At 40.8% G+C, this 19,813-nt stretch overlaps 1 protein-coding gene across 2 annotated transcripts in view; it reads right to left on the bottom strand.

Moving 5' to 3' along the window:
• Nucleotides 1-1,595: 1,595 nt before the first annotated feature.
• Nucleotides 1,596-19,813, bottom strand: part of UBA6 (ubiquitin like modifier activating enzyme 6) — a 47,829-nt gene continuing 29,611 nt past the window's right edge. For both annotated transcript variants that reach the window (XM_077917586.1, XM_077917585.1), the window contains 15 exons: nucleotides 18,163-18,344; nucleotides 15,959-16,064; nucleotides 14,564-14,653; nucleotides 14,232-14,312; nucleotides 13,414-13,542; nucleotides 12,286-12,337; nucleotides 12,125-12,188; nucleotides 10,717-10,786; nucleotides 9,932-10,003; nucleotides 7,831-7,948; nucleotides 7,134-7,327; nucleotides 6,548-6,675; nucleotides 6,175-6,262; nucleotides 5,438-5,532; nucleotides 1,596-4,447 (listed from right to left, as the gene is read on the bottom strand). In XM_077917586.1, coding sequence (XP_077773712.1) covers nucleotides 4,312-4,447; nucleotides 5,438-5,532; nucleotides 6,175-6,262; nucleotides 6,548-6,675; nucleotides 7,134-7,327; nucleotides 7,831-7,948; nucleotides 9,932-10,003; nucleotides 10,717-10,786; nucleotides 12,125-12,188; nucleotides 12,286-12,337; nucleotides 13,414-13,542; nucleotides 14,232-14,312; nucleotides 14,564-14,653; nucleotides 15,959-16,064; nucleotides 18,163-18,344 — 1,605 coding nt within the window. In that variant the 3' untranslated portion in view covers nucleotides 1,596-4,311. The remainder of the gene's footprint in view (nucleotides 4,448-5,437; nucleotides 5,533-6,174; nucleotides 6,263-6,547; nucleotides 6,676-7,133; nucleotides 7,328-7,830; nucleotides 7,949-9,931; nucleotides 10,004-10,716; nucleotides 10,787-12,124; nucleotides 12,189-12,285; nucleotides 12,338-13,413; nucleotides 13,543-14,231; nucleotides 14,313-14,563; nucleotides 14,654-15,958; nucleotides 16,065-18,162; nucleotides 18,345-19,813) is intronic.

Genomic DNA, 19,813 nt, shown 5'->3' with positions numbered 1-19,813 from the left:
TGGGACCGAGCAGTGGGAGCGCCGGGGGGGGGGGCAGGCAGGGCGGGTCTTGTTGTCTGGGCAGCCCAGGACCTCCATGCACAATGTCTAGGCTTGTGCCCCAGGGACGTCATTTCACTCCTGCTAACTCAGTGGTTTTAACTTCACCCCCAGAGGCACACTCCATTGGATGCCAGCAACAATCAGGGGACGCGTTCAAGCACAAGAATAAACTTGATCCATCAGGATGACCATTCTTTTGAAATGATCGCAAAGACGTGGCACCAAAGAATAATAAAATAAGTAACTAGATGTGTCCGCCCCAAAATATACTTTGGATGAGGATAAATTGTACATGCAAGTAAATAATAAGAGTGTTGTGTTCCAGGTGCCAATGCATCCTGTCTGGCCCAGAGCTTCCTGTGGAGGAGCATGGCACAGCCAAGGGCATCTTGGCACAGGCAAAATAGCCAACCTGTGTAGAAAAATGTAACTGGACCAACACCAGCTGATGACATGGCTCCCCAAATATCTTTTGCATCTCATTTGGAAACCAAGGACCCAGAGTCTGGAGAGAGAATGGGGAGGCACACAATGCCAGATGCTTGAAGTCCAGTGTGAAGTTTCCACAGTCTGGGTTGATTTGGGGAGCCATGTCATCAGCTGGTGTTGGTCCACTGTGCTTCATTGAGTCCAGGGTCAACGCAGCCATCTACCAGGAGATTTTGGAGCACTTCAAGCTTCCTTCCGCAGATGAGCTTTATGGGGATGCTGACTTCGTTTTCCAGCAGGACTTTGGCACCTGCCCACACTGCCAAAAATACCAAAACTGGGTTCAATGCCCATGGGATTACTGTGCTTGATTGGCCAGCAAACTCACCTGACCTGAACCTTTTCTCTTGGCATTGCCAAGAGAAAGATGAGAGACATGAGACCGAGCAATGCAGAAGAGCTAAAGGCTGCTATTGAAGCATCTTGGTCTTCCATGACACCTCAGCAGTGCCACTGGCTGATAGCATCCATGCCACGCCACATCGAGGCAGTAATTGATGCAAAAGGGGCCCAAACCAAGGACTGAGTACATATGCATGCTTCTACTTCTCAGAGGTCCATATTGCTCTATTTGCAATCCTTGTTTTGCTGATTTCATTTAATACTCTAATTTTCTGAGATAGTTAATTTGGGGTTTTCATCAGCTGTACACCATAATCATCACAATTATAACAAAGGATTGACATATCTCGCTTTGCATGTCATGAGTCTATCATTTCACCTTTTAAGTTGAATTACTGAAATAAATGAACTTTTCACGATATTCTAATTTTCTGAGTTTCACCTGTATAATTCACTCCTGGCTCACACCCACAAAAAGGGCCCAGATGCAGGTGGAATACAAGGGGCTTAAAGAATTTATTCCTGCCCAGGTATTTTGGCTATAGAATGATCTTATGAATGATACACACCCACCCACATCAATGCATTATCTCAGGTTCACACACCTTAAATGATGCGCCCGGTTTTCTGCATGGACTGCTAGTTATAGAAGCATTTTCAATTATCCACACACTGCATACGGCAACGTATCTTATTAGAAACCATTGACAAAGCCATGCACATTTTGATTGTATGTTTTCAAATCATTTAATGTGAAAAAGACAAAAAGCAGTTTTCATAACTGCTTTGGCTGTACATCATATCTTGTGTACACAAACCCCACTCCCACTTCAAAATGTACTGAAATAAATTCATAGAGAACACAAACCGTGGAAGTGTAGAGTCTGTGTGTGTGTGTACACATCTATCTATATTACGTAAACTGAAATCACTCTGAGATCACTTATGTGAGAAGAATAATCCTCAAGATAAGACTAAGGGGCTGCGCAACAGGTAGGGAGATCTGTATGTTGTTTCTGCTACCTGTTCTGTAATTTTCTATACTGTAAGGTCTGCAAGGAAGACTTGCTGGAAAAGGTTCTTCGGTTTCAAGCCTACTGATGTATGACATCAAATGCAATTTTGCAAATGCAAAGATAGTCTAGTTCTTACTTTTGAACACTGATTAGTAACCCCACAGACAAATAAATAATATTAATGCTAGTACAAGACATGATCACATCCAGATTGTGAAAAACACTCATTGCATTCCACTGGAAGTTCATGACAGCCATTCTTTTTTATTATTATTATTTCTACCCATCTTCTATAGCTTTCTGAGCTCACGGTACTTTGCCTTTTCCAAAAGTATTTAAAGCATAAAGATCAAAGCTTTTATTTGAAATATATACCTCTATTGCCACTATGGCCACATAAACAAAAGCTTCAGCACCCCTCCACGCCCCACTGTCACAAGGTGTATCTTCCCACCTCCCACTGCCATAAGAAATATTTGTTGTTAAAATAAATTAATCAGCCAGTTGTCAAATCAAATATTATAAACTATAACAAAATATAATAAACTATCATCTGTATAATTGGGGAAACACATTTGTGTAGCATTAATTACATTTTAAGACTATTTTCCAAATATTTATGGGAAAATGTATTTGGTACTCATGTGCCTTTAGAAATACGAAGCCGGAGAAACTGTATGTCATAATGTCAGAAAATATTGATGTAACCAAGGATCTCACTTTAGGGACACACTCTGAAGCCTTTGTAGACACCTGGTGATTTTTTTAAAAAGCTCTAACAGTGTTGAATGTGGATTTGACTTCTCTAGCAAAGCATGGAGGGGAATAAGGGGAAGAGAAGATGATAAGCAACAGCATTACCCTTCAAGTGCTACACAGATGAGCAAAATGGGCCATGATGTATATGCAGCAAACTGCCATTTCATACAGACTATGGCCGAAGTTGTTTCTCTGCCTCCTAGTATACTTTGTACAGGACTATTTAAATGTGGCTGTCTAAACTGTTTTGTTAATCACTCATTTCAGGCGAAATGGAATATGTATATTAACATGCTTTACAGAACTGTCACACCAAGTGGCGGCAGGCAGGAAGCTTTCGCGGTTTTAAAATAAGAGGTCACAACCTAACACAGAACTGAACACATTTAAGCACCCTGATTTGGGCTTAAGCATGCCAAGGTCCATGTTGAGTTATGGCCAGCGTTTGTGAAACCTTCAAAAGTCTAATACGCAACCAAGTAGCGCCAGTGGTCAGACAATAGCACTGATGGCATAATTCAGTATCCTGGGGATGTAAACAGTGTGTTTAAACCTGGATCTGCCCTATTCCGTAAGAATGCGGCAGGTGCACGGGCTAATTTTTGAGCAACCAAAGTGGTGTGGGCAAAGACTGCTATACCCTCTTGCCACTGCAGGCTTACTTTATCAGTCTGTGGCTAGTACTGCAAGTGAGCTTGGCTCAGAGCAGAACACTTGGGGGGTGAGGGGCTTGCAGGGAGAAAAGTAGTGGCCAGAGAGGGATGCCTTCCATCGTATATTCTTTTTGCTGCCAAAATAGGACCCATCCCTTTCTTCCTATGTGATTGAAGCAGATCAAGGTGTAAAAATACGTGGTTCTGTCACCAGGTGTTCACTCTGACCCAAGGTGGCAGTTGAAGGATGTGGCAGTTGACAAGTTTCAGCTAAAAGCCCCACACTTATATTTTCAATTCAGATCAATGTATTGGGCTAAACTCTTCATACGAAGAACGAATTACCAAGCTTATTAAATAAAACCAGTACGAAAAAGCAAACTAGCCCTGACAATCGCTGCCTGGAACAGAATTGGTGTTGTTTCTGATTTACAAGGAAAGACATAAATATTATTTTTAGAAGAACATAAAACCTAACTTTACAAGAGCTCAGCTTCTCCTCACTATGACTCTATTCCAAAGCAACATTTCAAATGTGCTATCAGCATCAGAAGGGGAAAAAGAATAGCTGTGTTACTGAAATGAACGTCAGCGGGATGAACTGGCTTAGGGGCCAAGATGAAACAAAACAAAAGGAAATCAGTTTTAGGATGGTATAAATGGGCAGCTTCTTCAAATCTCAACTGCCACCTCCTTTAATGGTCAGTGTCTGTGATCAGGTTTTATGATTGCAGTTCTGGTCTTCCTGCAGTGCTTAATTAGTGTGTTTTCTTCAAAAAGAACCATCATTTCCAGCAAGCTTCCAGTCCTCCTTAGGTATAGATAGCTATGAAAATGCTACATACAAGGAAATTAAAAGTCCGATTTGCTATGGAGCTCCTTAGTACATCTCACAAATTTCCACTGTTTTGTTTCTGAATTAAGGCTTCACCAAGTATATAGTACCATTTAAAAAATGGTGCCACACTCCTTTCATGTGGTCCTGCTATGCTGTAAACGGTAGGCCTGCATCAGTTATTTTCGTGGGCAAAATAGTATCGAACTGGTGGTCCCGGCAAGTCTTCTTCGCCATCTGTTTCTGGAGCAAATGATACTGTAAGGTCCACATACCTCTTATTCGCTGCTGGTTTCACAAGTTTTTGCATCCTACATGACAAAAATCAAGTATCAGCAGGGCATCATAAATGAACCAAGCTCTCCTGAAGTACCACAAACAAATTCAAATTGCAACCCATATGAGAGAACTTGTTAAAGATGCAACGAATCTGGATCTGGCAAGTCCTGCATTCCAAGTCACCACAGGTCTAGAAGGGAGATGGCTAAAGTTGATTTTATGAACTGTGGGGCTAGGAGGGGGGAGAGAATGGGGTTAATTAAGTTTTCATTTCTTGCTTTGTCCTGCTTTTTGTTACGTATTTGGACAAGTGGTGCAACTGGGAAGGGCAAGACACTGTGATTCAGTAAGCACAGAGGAGGAGATATGGCAATGGGATGTGACTAGCAAGATGAATAGAAGGTGGCTTAAATAATATTGGGCTACCCTCCTCTCTAGCCCTTCTCTCACCTGCCATGCCAGCAGTGCTCTCAATCTTAAAATAATGCTGTTCAAAATACCAGGGTGGTGAATTGGAAAACCTCTGCCATTCAGAATCTGATCCTCAATGAACAAGCTGACAGAGCATGAACTAAACAAAATCTGGGAAGAATCATGCTATCTGTGAGCTAATATACTGCATACCCCCTTCAGCTTTACTATTTAGTTAATACTTAAAGGTAAAGGGATCCCTGACCATTAGGTCCAGTCGTGGCCGACTCTGGGGTTGCGGCGCTCATCTCGCTTTACTGGCCGAGGGAGCTGGTGTACAGCTTCCGGGTCACGTGGCCAGCATGACTAAGCCGCTTCTGGCAAACCAGAGCAGCGCACGGAAACACCATTTACCTTCCCGCCGGAGCGGTACCTATTTATCTACTTGCACTTTTTGGCGTGCTTTCGAACTGCTAGGTTGGCAGGAGCAGGGACCGAGCAACGGGAGCTCACCCTGTCGCGGGGATTCGAACAGCTGACCTTCTGATCAGCAAGTCCTAGGCTCTGTGGTTTAACCCACAGCGCCACCCACGTCCCTAGTTAATACTTACGTCAGCTTTAATCTTTTGACATGCCCAGGCATTACAGGAACATACAGCATTTTAACTCCCTGCACCACCATAGTTGGCTCAATTCCGTATTTCTCCTGTAACACACAAATACAACAATATTTGGAACTATACTGTGCAGAAAGTGAACTGGTTAGAAATTTAGGAGATATGACAGTTTATTAAAAAAACCAACAGACTGTGCTTGAGAAAAAAACAAAACCACTCTGTTACCCCAAATAAAATCAGGGGACCAGAAGACACCCCCCCCAAAAAAAAACCCCTTAAGGGAAAAAGCGAGAGAAGGACTTGTGTGAAGGAAAAGAGACTAAAAAGGCTCCAAAAACAGTCAAAACTCACCAATACAACAATAAGCAAATACAAACGGAAAGAAGACGCACAACAGTAAAAAAGCAAGGCTAGAAATGAGGGAAGAAAAACAGAACCATCTGGACAGCAGGCAGACAGGGGACTGGGAATCTGAATTTTCTGTCTGTGGATGCTAGGTGGCAGTTCTCTAGGAAGAATCAAAAGTTCCAGTAAAAAAATGAAGTAGACGTGACATGTTTTCCCACTCCATATGCTACAGAACATGAAGCTCCATAGACAGAATGGATTACAACTTTTGTAAAGTAGTAAATTATATGGGCTGTACACCATACTGCAGTCCACCAGAATGAAAAACAGCAACTCTATCTCCTCCATCTGTTTCTACTGCCTATTTATCACAAATTGCTTACTTTGACAGCGTTTATGAAGTCCAAGAGTGTGAAATCATCTTTCCCATAAATAGTCCATCGATCCCAGATTGTAAAAGATATTCCATTTCTGTCAGAGAGCAAGAATGTAAAACACTTTATCCAAGACACTGTGCTGAAGCACATTTTTCAATCATTTAGTATCGGTAATAACTAAAAAGTTGAACACAAGCTTCCCACCACAAAGCATAGCAAAAGAGGAAACAGGTCACTTTCCTATAAATTTCCACGCTCGTGGGTGTCAAATTGACGCTGCCTGTGTAGCCAGGAGGAGTCATTATCCCAGATGCACCACCTGCCAAAATATGCTACTTGAATATACCCCATTGCTGAATCCTTCACATGTGCCAATTACCTTATTTCAGTTTTCCTCACTTCAGCTGTTTCTGTGAAGACAATTATTGGAATGGCCAAGTTGAAAAAGCAGTTTTTGTATGCCTGAAAGGGGTAGCCACCCACAATTTTGATCAATTCCAAAGCAACCTAGGGAAGAAATGTAAGAAGTGGAAAAATTTTGCAGTAGCTAACAAACCCAGAACTAAAGAAGATGTAGCTGTTCTGATCTGTACAATATGCAACATGAACCAAAGTAGTCTGGAATCAGTCTGGAAGATCAGAAAAAAATCTCTGAATTTAAACCCAACAGTGTGCCCCAGGCTGCTCTTTAATCCATTAACAGTTATGAAGGTATATGCGATAACTAGGAAAAACTGCAGCAAATGTTTCCATTTTCCCACCCCATAAATTGCTTATATCACCTCTTTCCTACAGCTGACATGCTGACTCCATCAAAGGAAAATTAAGGCCAAGAATTAAAATGAGACTACCTTCTATTCCCATGACAAACTAACATTGCTAATAGGAAGAGAGCCTTCTGCCTTGCAACATTTGGCCAACCCAGCAGAGAAGCGAGCATTCGCGAAAAATGCGCCCTCACTCACCAAGCCAGACACAGCCGCTGTGGAAGTTGCAATGGCCGGGATAATCTTTCCGGCAATCCGTTTTGTTTTGAGCCGATCTGCTGGTTCAATGTTATACATTTTGGCTCGCAGATTTGAAGCTGCTGTTATGAAGTCTATGTGCCCGTTACTGTCATCATCCTTTTCAAAAGCAAGTTCCTTCATTTGTAAATCATCTGTTTGGAAACAAATTAATTCATTTAGGAATCTGTGGTCTTTTAGTTCACAAAATCATAGAATTGGAAGGAGTGCCAAGGGTCATCTAATCCAACACCCTGCAATGCAATTTAATGAAATACATTGTTAGTTCGGTTGAATGAAAGCCTTCTCCATCTTGTGAGTAGATTATATTAGCCAATTTTGGTACTGGGTTCAGGGAGGCTCACCTGGCGCCATCATTAGATATGTTTGGCCTAAGTAACAGTTTATTTCATTTTGCGATCTGGGTTCCTTTTACCTATATTCCTTGGTCTCTTGTATTCCCACCTACCCTGCTTATCTGTTCAGGGTGTTATGAGTTTAATGTGCTCATGTTGATATTCTCTGCCTTGAGTGATTCTATTTGAGCTAATGGTTCTATCTGAGCTAAAAGGATCCAATAGAAATATATTGACTGGAAATGTATTGTAACTTTTGAATAAATGGTTTTTGAATTGTTAAATAAATAAAGAATACTCGCTTTTTGTAGCTTCATTGGCCAATATGGCAGTCTCCAACTGAAGTACAGCATTCCTTTCATCCTCACTGCTTATTGGAATGGGATCTGGTTTCCTCACTGTTTCATCTGTTTGTACAACCTGAGAACATCAAAAGTAAATAGAATAAATATTAGTGTATGAATCTATTTCTGTACAATACCTTGATTTATTGAAGCAGATGGAGTTATTCATCAATAAATAACGTTTTAGTCAAATAGAGAAAACCTGTATTTTTTAGTTGCAATATTATGTAAAATGATAATCTGAAGAAGTGTGCATGCACACGAAAGCTCATACCAAGAACAAACTTAGTTGGTGCTACTGGACATTTATTTTTATTTTTTAAAATGTAAAATGAGGGAACATTTTCAGCCTGGTGGCCTGGATCCTGAGGTCCCCCACTCCGGCAGCTGCTTTGACAGGCGGGGCCACTCACCTGTCATCACCATGACACCAGATGACCCATTTTTCCTTTGCAATGTGGCTTGAACTCAAGAGGCACGGCAAAGGAACATCTCCCCAGTCAATTCAAGTGGGGCTTGGCAACACTGCTGATAATTTCAAGCCCTACTTGGACCAGCTACATTCCAGAGTTTCCAGTCAAAAAATCCCAGGTGTAGCTGATCCAAGCAAGCTTTAAGTCACTGCCAATTAGCTGGCTGGCACCAACTTCAAGCCTAAATTTCATCAGGGATCAGCTACACCCCAGAGCTATGCATTGCAATTTACAAAGCACCAAGTTGAAGCCTTTAAGGCTCATGATTCTTCCTTTGCAGCTATGTCAAAGGTTCCAGTCATATATCTGAGCTCATGTGCTGGCATGAGGGAGGAGGAAAAGAGGTGAGCATGGCTTGGAGGAAAATGGCCTCATGGGCCAAGCTGGGACCCTTACTGGGCCCAATCAGGTCCACAGGCCAGAAGTGACCCACAACTGTTCTAAAACACCACATTTTGGGGCGATACTAAAGTAGTTTCTTAACTCTGTCTAAAAATCAACAGTACAAACATAGATGGAACCTATGAGCCTACAATTAGAAACTTAAGGCAGAACTGCATGTGCACTTAAACAGAGTCTAATACTTTCTGTAAATATGCGGTTTGGCACAAACAGTACCTTTCCAGCACGTCTCCAACATTTTTGGAAACATGCTTCCTAAGACTATACCACAGAAGGAGGGTCTTTGCGCTAAGAAAACCAGGTCTACACTAAATATACTTTACCTTTGGTGTCGGAAAGTTAGTTTTACAAATTCTTGCATCAATTTTGTAAGCATTTAACCGAAAACCTGGAAATATTTGCATGCTAAATATTAGTACGGAAACACTTATAGAAGAGGGACGGGGAGCTTGTGGCTATCCAGATGTTGCCAGACTACTACTCTGCTCATCTCTGACAATTGGGCATGCTGGCTGGGGGCTGATGGGAGTTGGAGTCCAACAACATCTAAAGGACCACAGCTTCCTCCCTCCTGCTTTAGAGTATTCCAAGCCCTGGCACAAATTACATCAGGCATAGGCAACCTCGGCCCTCCAGATGTTTTGCGACTACAACTCCCATGATCCCTAGCTAGCAGGACCAGTGGTCAGGGATTATGGGAACTGCAGTCCCAAAATATCTGGAGGGCCGAGGTTGCCTATGCCTGAATTACATGGTCATATTATTTACAGCCGCCCTATAAAGGTAAGCCAGAAGCCAAGAGACCAGTGAATTCATGGCAACTGCTACAATTCAGTGGTACCTGGGGTTAAGTACTTAATTCATTCCGGATGTCCGTTCTTAACCTGAAACTGTTCTTAACCTGAAGCACCACTTTAGCTAATGGGGCCTCCTGCTGCCGCCGCGCCGCCGGAGCACGATTTCTGTTCTCATCCTGAAGCAAAGTTCTTAACCCGAGGTACTATTTCTGGGTTAGCGGAGTCTGTAACCTGAAGCGTATGTAACCTGAAGCGTATGTAACCCGAGGTACCACTGTACTGGAGAACTAGGAAGCAGCCTACAGAACATCAAGCGTAGGATGAATAAATAACAGATCATCAAGAAAAGGGGAGGAGTGAAGAGGAATATTATTTAAATGAGCTTACTTTGTTAGAAGGTCGAAACTCTTGAATCCTCAGTCCGGAAATGATCTTTAAAATGGTTTCTTCTGACATATCCTGTGTTTTGTTAAAACAGCACCAGTTAGCATGAATGGGTGAAACCACGTGTCCTCTGCTCTTCAACTTTAAGCCAAAACTAATTAAGAATCCACTTATTCCAATAAACATTGAAGGAACCTATAACTTATCAAGCGTGTGGCTCATGAACATTTCCTAGCAAACTCTTCTACAAAAGCTGAACCTTGTATACCTTGCACACATTCCAAATAAGACTCATTTTCTAAAAAAAATGCATGTGAACAAATAAATACTAATGGACTAATAGATATTGCTTTCACACCAGACACATAAATATACACAAAGGGAGGTCAATTTTGCATTTATTTTAAGTTAGTTTGCAAGTGCATTATTAAAAATAGAGATGGGCCAGGATACAAATTTCAATAGTCCAGGCAACAAGATTAGATTTCAATGCATCTGCCAAAATATGTTGCAAGAAAGAATTCTATCAAAGTGAAATATCAGGAAGAATAATTCATAGAGGAGGGATATAAGTCTCATAACTTATTCAAAGCATCTTTGGACATACTGAAGATTCCTGAAGGTAATTCAGTCACTGCCAGTAGCAGGAGTAATGCTTTGTCTAAAAGTTGGATTTTGGAGCATATTTTTCCTTTGTAACAAAAACGCTTCACTTATCAAAGGATTCTGAAAAATTAACACAGAGAGCCAAACAGTGCAAATTCTACACCCTCCAGCTGAAGGCTTACCTTTTCTGTAAAAGGGATACAGTAAATAACTGCAAATAATTTTGCTGTACTCAATATGAAGCTGTAGTGCCTGAAGGAAAAAGGAGATCGGGGTGGGTTTTTACTCCATTTTCCTGCATTCAGATATACTGCAAACCTAGCTAACAGTGGGTGGGGTGGGAAGGAGAAGAAATTCACTGAGCAGTTGAAGCAGAGGGGCTGAAAGAACAGGGGGGAAGGTTGCCTTTGAGAAAATGCTTACCTGCTTAGCGTGTTTGCTTTTAAGTGGCAAAGATTCAGAATACACCTACTTCAGAGAAATTTCACATAACAAATCCCTTTAGTCTACAACCATGAACATATATGTAGGAATTACCTGTACTTTGTAATGTATAGCATGCGGAAGTGTGAGTTCAGAGTTCACCCATCTAATTATGATGAATTCTTTTTTAAAAAGTGAAGAGAAAGAGCTGGGAAAAGATGGGAGGTGCAGAATGATATGACTTAACAGAGGAGAATGCTGTTCAAGCTATAAGGAAGAGTCTGGCAGAAGTCACAAAGCTGGGAGCAAGAGGGAGCAAGAACTAAAGGAAGCTGCCTGCTAAATATGCAGCACACATGAAAAATAAAAGTGACAAACAGAGGGAGCAGAACTGGATAGTTCAAAATAAGAGGGGCAGAGAACCTTCTTTAGGAACTTGACATTGCCAGGAAGTGCTAATATTCCAGACCCAAAATGTAGACTGCTTGCACTTCCTCTCTCCTTTTAAATGAAGCAAAAGGAAGGATTATGAGATGCAAGCCCTGGCACTGCTTCTGAAGGAATGCAAAACCGCACTACAGGGATCCTTCAGAGCTCACTGTGGATCATACAGAGACTGGAAGCACAGTGAAGGTTTGCCATATGGAGAAGTTGGATGTCGGAAAGCAGAAAGGGGTAATGTAAGACTTGGAAGTAGAAATGTGCAGTCAATATCTATTTTGCTCAGGAATTGATAATGTTAAATTCGAACTGTCATTCTTAGTAGATGCTTACAGCAAATCCCCAAAATGCTGCCTAAAGTTGAACTGGAGTTTTGTGTGGAAAGTGCCAACAAGAAAACTGGGGGGGGGGGGGGGCAGCATAAACAAACATGCACATGAGGCAAATCTCATGAAGATATCCAAAGTTTGATGTAAGGCAAATACTCAAAGAAAAAACTGCTGTCGAAAGGAAAGAAGTCACAAAGTTACACATTATTTGATGTGGGTGGGTTTCAGATTAGAGGAGTCAACAGATTATTCTAAAGGCCATATAGGTTTTTAGGACATCTTCTTTGAAGAGATCGTCTAATAACACACCTTTTATATGAGTACCAATATGGCCACAAACATATCATGTGAAGTTCTTTGCCCCTTACAATAACAAAGTCTACAGAGATTTACTCACAAAGGATCGTTGATATCAAATTGTATCGGGAAAGGCGGTCTCTTTGGTGACTGCCAAAATAAACCTGGTGGTTTGAAAGAAAGCACTTTGAATCTTAAAAGGATTGAAGTTAAAAATACATCAATCGTATCAAAATTAATTTCAACTTTTACTGTACTTACTGCCATCTTTTAATCGTGTGTCTATGGGAAATGAATGAAGTAACTGGAGTGCCTAGATGGGAAGAAATACTCTCAATAAAGTGAGATAACACACATCAGCACATGTTAAGATTACCAAAACCTTGCAATTCATTCTGCTGCTCTAAAGCCAACCTTGCTTTTAACAAAAAGGTAGAAAGCATTCTCATTAGCTATTAGAATATTCAGTTCTAAAACACTTTCTGGCAAATGTGTCCCTATGCAAAATTGTTTTGAGTTCCGTATCTAAGAACTGAAGGAATTAAAGTATGTCTACCAAATGTAGCTCTATCGGAATGCCTTACTCACCATAGAAGGGTAATTAAAGGCACTTCAAAGATAGACTACTTTGGCAAGACTTGGCTTCCATTCTTTTCCATTATAAATGAGACAGAATATACTTTTATTCCACTCACAACACAATAATCTCTGTGGAGAGGATACCTGAATTGACAATGCATAAATAAACATATTGCTTGTGTACTGTCTGCTGCATATGAAACTTAGTAAGAATGTACCACTGGACAAGTTACTGTAGTTATATATTGTATTCACATGAAAATCAATAAGAATTACAGTGGTGCCCCACAAGACGAATGCCTTGCAGGATGAAAAACCCGCTAGACGAAAGGGTTTTCTTTTTTTTACTTGCTTCGCAAGACGATTTTCCCTATGGGCTTGCTTCGCAAGACAGAAACGTCTTGCAAGTCTTGCGATTTTTTTCGCTCCCCCCCTTTTTTCTAAGCCGCTAATAGCCTTTTAGCCGCTAAGCCTTTAATAGCCGCTAAGCCGCTAAAAGCGCTAATCTGCTAATAGGGTTGCTTCACAAGACGAAAAAACCGCTAGACGAAGAGACTCGCGGAACGGATTATTTTCGTCTTGCGAGGCACCACTGTATTTGGATTTTTAAAGAAAAGTATGTCTACCAATACAACTGACATCATTTCAAGATAAAAGATAATCCAATGCTAGTGAAACTACTGAGATCTTCCCCTCATGTTAAAATGATTTAGACAACAGATCAATGAGCATTAAATGCACATTGCAAATTGACAATTTAAAGAAATCATAGCATCAGCCACCAGATTAAAACAGATTTCAAATGCTCACCTTATGATTAAAATATTTCTCAAACTTTAATCTTGCTAATTCAACACACTGGGGCCAACTTCTGGGCCTTCTACTAAGGCATTTAATAACTTGGAAAGAGCCTTCCAAACTCTCGCCAGACTTTATTCTCTAGGAAAGGGAAAATAAAGGTGGAAATGGGAGAACACGCACAAGTCAGCAAACACATTATTATTCATGAAGTATGACCCACGTCACAATTCATTTCCTGCTTCCATTTAGATGGAAACCAGTAAACTGGACCAACGTACTACAGGGACAGCGAACACGGCACCCTCCAGATTTTTTTAGACTACAACTCCCATCATCCCTGATGACTAGCAATTCTGGCTGGGGCTGATGTGATGTGTAGTCAGAAACACCCAGAAGGGAACGTTTTGTCTACCCTGATCAACTAATACAATTTGAAATGCATATAATTTTTACTAACTGCTTCTGACAAACAGTGAAACATGCAGAGACTAAAATCAGCAGCTGTAAAATGGAAGTTCCTCAGATTCATCTGCTACTGCTATTTAGAATACCTGCACAAAGCCCTTGAAATTATTCACAATAAGCTTAAAACGCAAATTCCGCCCCATTCACTTTCCTTTCTAGGTAGAATTAAGTTGCTACTTCCGGTCCAAACCTTTGTATACCCCAAGCCTGGAACAGCATGAAAACATAGGGGTCTTAGTTAGATTTCACCACTGTAGTAAAATCAGCCTGTATTACCAGCTACCCTGCAAGGCTTAGCACAGCAAAGTTACGACATCCAGAGTAGCTTTACACGCAATATTCAACATAAAGTTAGCTATTACCTGTAACACCTCTTCCGCTGATGGATACGTTTGCCAAAACTTGTTAAACAGGGAAGGCTTGTGTGAAAAAGCGCTTTCAAACTAAAAGAAAAGGAGTTATGAGAAAATATCATTGGATTTCCTTCCCATCTCCAACTGTGTTTTTTGTGGGGTGGGGTATGTTGCTGCCCTTACTGAAATGTGTAATTCTCCTTCATTTCAGTGCAAGAGAACTTCCCACTGAATTGTGCCCATAAGCACAGAATTGTAGAGTTGGAAGGGACTACGAGGGTCATCTAATCCAACCCCCTGCAATATATCATGCAATAACAATAACAAACAGACAAACTTGCCTTGTCTCTTGCCCACTGTATTGTGTGCTCAGTGGCAGCTGGGAAAGACTTTAAAGTACAAAATGGTATTTCTTCTTCAGGTGGATCTCGCTACATGTAAAAAAAAAAATAAAAAGGACAAAAGATCAAAATGTATCATGTACACATGCAGCTGTTTTACCTCTTGCATTATTTATTTCTAATATCAGATCAATTTCTTTCTGTACTCCAGGGGTTGTTGTTGTTTAGTCGTTTAGTCGTGTCCGACTCTTCGTGACCCCATGGACCAGAGCACGCCAGGCACTCCTGTCTTCCACAAGAGGTTTCCAGGGGTAGGAAACCTACGGTCTTCCAGATGTTCCTGGACTGCAACTCCAACATCCCTGCCTATTGCCACTGCTGGCTGGTGTTGATGGGAGCTGGAGTCTATCAAGATTTGAAGGGCTCTGGTTCCCCACCCCTGCTATACATACTTGCCTGGGAACAAGTCCCAATGAATTCAACTGAACTTCCTTCCAAGCACTCATGTATAGGTTTGTGCTTTTAGTATCAATTACTGACAGGTTACTATATTTTTCTTTACAAATGAATATTTATTTTGAGATATACATATATCCACACATACAGAACCCAAATTGAATTGTTACAAGGCCAAGAAGGTTTCCAAAAGTATCGACCTCACAGAAGCAGATTGCCATAAAAGCCCCAGTAAAAAATACCACTCTATACAATATAATTAATTGAGCTCTTAAAAGAACTTTTTACCTCTTGGCATATATACACTTTATTGACTGGCATTCACAAAGCCATGCAATGCCCCCCCCCCCCCCGCTTTGGCACATAGCAAACCACTTTTGAAACTGAGGGGCCTTTCAAAAGCAGCATTGGGATTTGGAATTCAAAGTTTTAAAAAGTGGAGGGGGGGGGGGAGGAGAGAGAGATCACAATGGGCATGGCCAAGCTCCCGAGTGCACTTAGAGCCAGCTCTGTGATTTTACAATGCATCTACAAGAATGTTCCAAAGGATCACGCACTTTATGGAAGAGTAAGGAAGAGATATGGATTCATCAAGCTAAGTACAGTACTTTTCCATCTATAAGGCTCAATTTGGGGCTATTTGGGGGGGCTCAATTTTAAGAAAATGGGGGGAGATGGCACAGAGTTGTTGAGCTTTTTTTGGGGGGATGCCCACAGCTGTTGAGCAATTTTTTTGGGGGGGATGCTGAACCAAATATCACTCACCCAACTGGCAAACACTAACGATCGCCAGATCCTCCTCGCGGATGCAGCCATCCCCCCTCTGCACTACCCATGTATAAGACAACCCCTCCTTTTTTCCCTTTATTTTGGAGTAAAAAACCCTCATCTAATACACGGAAAAGTACGGTACATTGTTTTTGTAAATGGAGCACTTACATGACTGTTGTACGATTCTGTTAGGTGAGGCACAATGACTTCTGTATGCCCTTTGGTCCCCATCGTTCCGGAATCTAAGAGAGGGCGCAAGCTTGCCAGACAGCGACTAAATAGAAGAAAATAAGTGAAGAAAATGATTGCATCAGAGTAGATGCCAGAGTGCAGGGGAGGGGGGACAAAAACCATGGTATGACCTCCTGGCTTTGGTTTAATTGGTTTAAAACAAGGGATTTCAGTCGTTGCAGGAATTAACTAGTGGCCTATCCCTATAACCAAAAAGAGTATTTTCGTTTATCTACTGGCTTTCCAATTAAAAATAATGCTTGGCAAGTTTAAAACCATTTATATCATGAATAAATTAAAAATTACTGATAAATCCAATATAGATTTGGTGAATCAGGAAAAGATCTTCAATTTGGCAAGTCAAAAAAGGAAGGTCTTCATAAGGCCGAAAAAAGGCAAGAATGTGGTTTGAGGAAGCATATCATTACTGGAATGCATTATCTCCACGGAACAGGCAAGTATATTAATACCTAAGGCACACAATTCCTGCACCTGAGCAAGATTTTGAAACATATTTCAGGCAGTGATCTAAAGCACCAAAACTCGAGATGGAGAAACAGCTCTATGGAACCAAGGCCTAGCCATATCACACCCAGCGCCTACATTTTAACGCAACTGAGAACAGTAACTAAGAAATGCAAAATTCCGGAAATGCCCTGTGATCAGAATCTGCTTTGCTTCCTTTTTTTCTCAATCTTTATGCCTCTGTGGTTTGCAGAAGATGAGCCTTCCTAGGAAGAATTCTACAGCTTAGAAACAGCCACAGGGAAGGCTCTCTATTGCCACACTTCCTTGAACAACATGGAGAAACACCTCTTCGGTAGGTCTTACTGAGCACATACACTCATATGGGAGGAAGCAGCTGTTTAAGTATCTTGAGCCTAAGCTGCTGAGTGTCCGTACCACTATACAGCAACATTAGAGAAAAGGGGCAAAAGTTTCCCAATGCAAATGTAACTCAGTGTTTATCTGCCCATCTGCCCTTTGTTGCTTCTTAGCACCAACGGAAGAGGCAGGGGGCCAATCTGGATCAGAGCACAGGGGAGAGCAAAGAAGTTAAAGGCTTGGGGTCCAATCCAGATTGGGGGCTAGTGGAATTTATTTATTTTATTAAATTTATACACTGCCATTCATCCGAGGACCACAGGGCTGTTTACAGTATAGAAGTAGTCCCAAATTGTGCTGGCTATCTTCTCTTTAAAAACAAGCACCACCTATTCACGCAGTTGCTATGTGAATGGTGTTGCATCAAGTTAGGACCTCAGATTTATATACTTCTAGACGATGCACAGTCCGACCACATAGTGTAGTGTAGGAGCAAGCCTTGGGCTTGCTACCAGATGTATATATTTTAATGTGTCACAAACCCAATGCATTTGTAAGCAGGCCCCCCCATGAGATTCCATAACACTTTAGATACATTTGCAACTACACATGGTTGGGTCATTAATCAAGTTAACATTCCCAATCAGAAATTCCAGTAAAACTAGTAGAACAATAACCCGTCGTAGTAGTAAAAGTTGATTCAAATAGAGCTATTGAGGCATTTTTTCACAAAAAAGACATGCTGTGCTCACCATTTCACAATGGTGGCAGATATATATATATACAGTGGTGCCCCGGCAAGACGAATGCCTCGCAAGACGAAAAACCCGCTAGACGAAAGGGTTTTCCGTTTTTGAGTTGCTTCGCAAGACGAATTTCCCTATGGGCTTGCTTCGCAAGACGAAAACGTCTTGTGATTTTTTTCGCTCCCCCCCCCCTTTTTCTAAGCCGCTAATAGCCTTTGAGCCGCTAAGCCTTTAATAGCCGCTAATCCGCTGAACTGCTAATAGCGCTAATCCGCTAATAGGGTTGCTTCGCAAGACGAAAAAACCGCTAGACAAAGAGATTCGCGGAACGGATTAATTTCGCCTTGCGAGGCACCACTGTATATATATATAAAATTAAATACTAAACTAATTTTAAACAAACCAGGAGATTAAAAATATGGCTTGCAGTGGATTTAAGGCAACTGATTTTGAATTATCCACAGCTGTGCCAAGAAAGCACAGGGAAAACTGCCGCGAAGGGTGGCAAGGACAGAAATGCTATGAAGGGTGGGAAAGGGTACAAATTGAACTCTCAGATCATGCACCTACCTGTCAATGTATCTCCTTGCTTCCACATTGTCTAGCGCAGTAACAACTACATCTTGCGCAGTGTAGAAATCATCATTGTACACGTTCTCAGTAGCTGGGCAAACTTTGTTCAGATATGGGTCTATCTTGATCTGAGGATTGATGTTACGTGTTGCTGTTGCTGCTGTACAACTTTTGGGCTTCTAAGCAAAATTAAAATATTCATAAACTTTGGTTAATATTCTTGCTGGAAAAAGGCAATTGCGATGCACAACAAAAGCTTCCAAATCACTGATAACATACTCAAAAGAATCATCCCTTTAGTGAAATGAGGTATGAAATAATGAGCTGAATAGACACATAACTCTGACTCTTGAGCAAAGAAAATGAATAAAGCATTCTGTTCTACCACATTGAACTCTTTAATTCTGGAAAGAACTGACAGCAACAATTAATCAAAGTTCTGTATTGAGGCTGATACAAAACATTTCCTAAAATAAAATACAGTAGAACTTCAGAAACCGAACGCCTGTAAACTCAAACATTTCGGCTCACGAGCGACTGAAAACTGGAAGTGATTTTTCCAGTTTTCGAATGATTTTTGGAAGCATGAAAGTCTGGCGCAGCTTCCAACTGGCTGCAGCCAATCGGAAGCCGCGCCTTGGAAGTCGAACAGGATTCCATTTGACTTCCAAGGTACGACTGTATTTTGTAACTGGAAAGCTCAGAGACCATTTATAGAGCATGTGTAAGCCAAGCAAGACTATGGATACATCTAGTCACTACACCTCCCACAGTTCTGCTCTCCTGCATTCATCATAGCTCGTGATTATCACCCAACCCAGTTAACACTTCCTTAACCCACGGAAATCTGGATTCTTATTCATGTTGCTACTAATTTAATACGGCTGTTGCTATTTTGGTGTTCTTTCCCGATTTCTTTCTTTAATGTTATTCCACTGATGTGGTTGTTGGCTGCATTGAGAATTCTTTTTAGGAATGGAAAGATGAAACCTGATATTATTTAGTAAACAGCAGCAGAATACTGACAATCTGGACCAGCAATGCCTCTCTATAGCATCTCTCTCTCCCTCTCTCTCCCAACCATGCTAACCAAAATTCTTTTAACTGGAGATACCATGGTTAAACCTAAAACATTATTTTTAATAATAATTTTGAGCCTTATTTACAAAAGAAACTCAAAATGGACAACAGATTAAATACTTTTATTATATGTTTAAGCTAACTTATTACAAAGAACACATATAACGTTTGTAATTTCAACCCACTGCAACAGTATTTCTTTGTGTTCTTTATTGGTTTATTTTGTTTATTAATAAAATAATAAATAATAAAATAAAATTATGGTGATAATTATTAATTGTATAATGAATAATATAATCCAAACCCGACCAATACAATAAAACGCAGCAAACAAATCCAACAATCATTAAAATAAACACTACTTAAGCAAGTAAAAACGTTAATCAGTCAAACTTCTACATGCAAGGTGTGTGCTCTGTGCCTTTTGAGCTATGCATACAGCGCTGATGTTAACCACCTCTTCACCAACAAAATCAATTTATTTTGTCCTAGGGTAAATATATGAAGATTTACCTCAATAACTTTAAAATAGCTCTTAAAATAGAAAGTTGATTCCACAACCACACTT

Source organism: Podarcis muralis, chromosome 13, assembly GCF_964188315.1.
Source record: "Podarcis muralis chromosome 13, rPodMur119.hap1.1, whole genome shotgun sequence".
Classification (NCBI taxonomy): domain Eukaryota; kingdom Metazoa; phylum Chordata; class Lepidosauria; order Squamata; family Lacertidae; genus Podarcis; species Podarcis muralis.
This window is presented reverse-complemented; position numbering and strand designations above follow the sequence as displayed.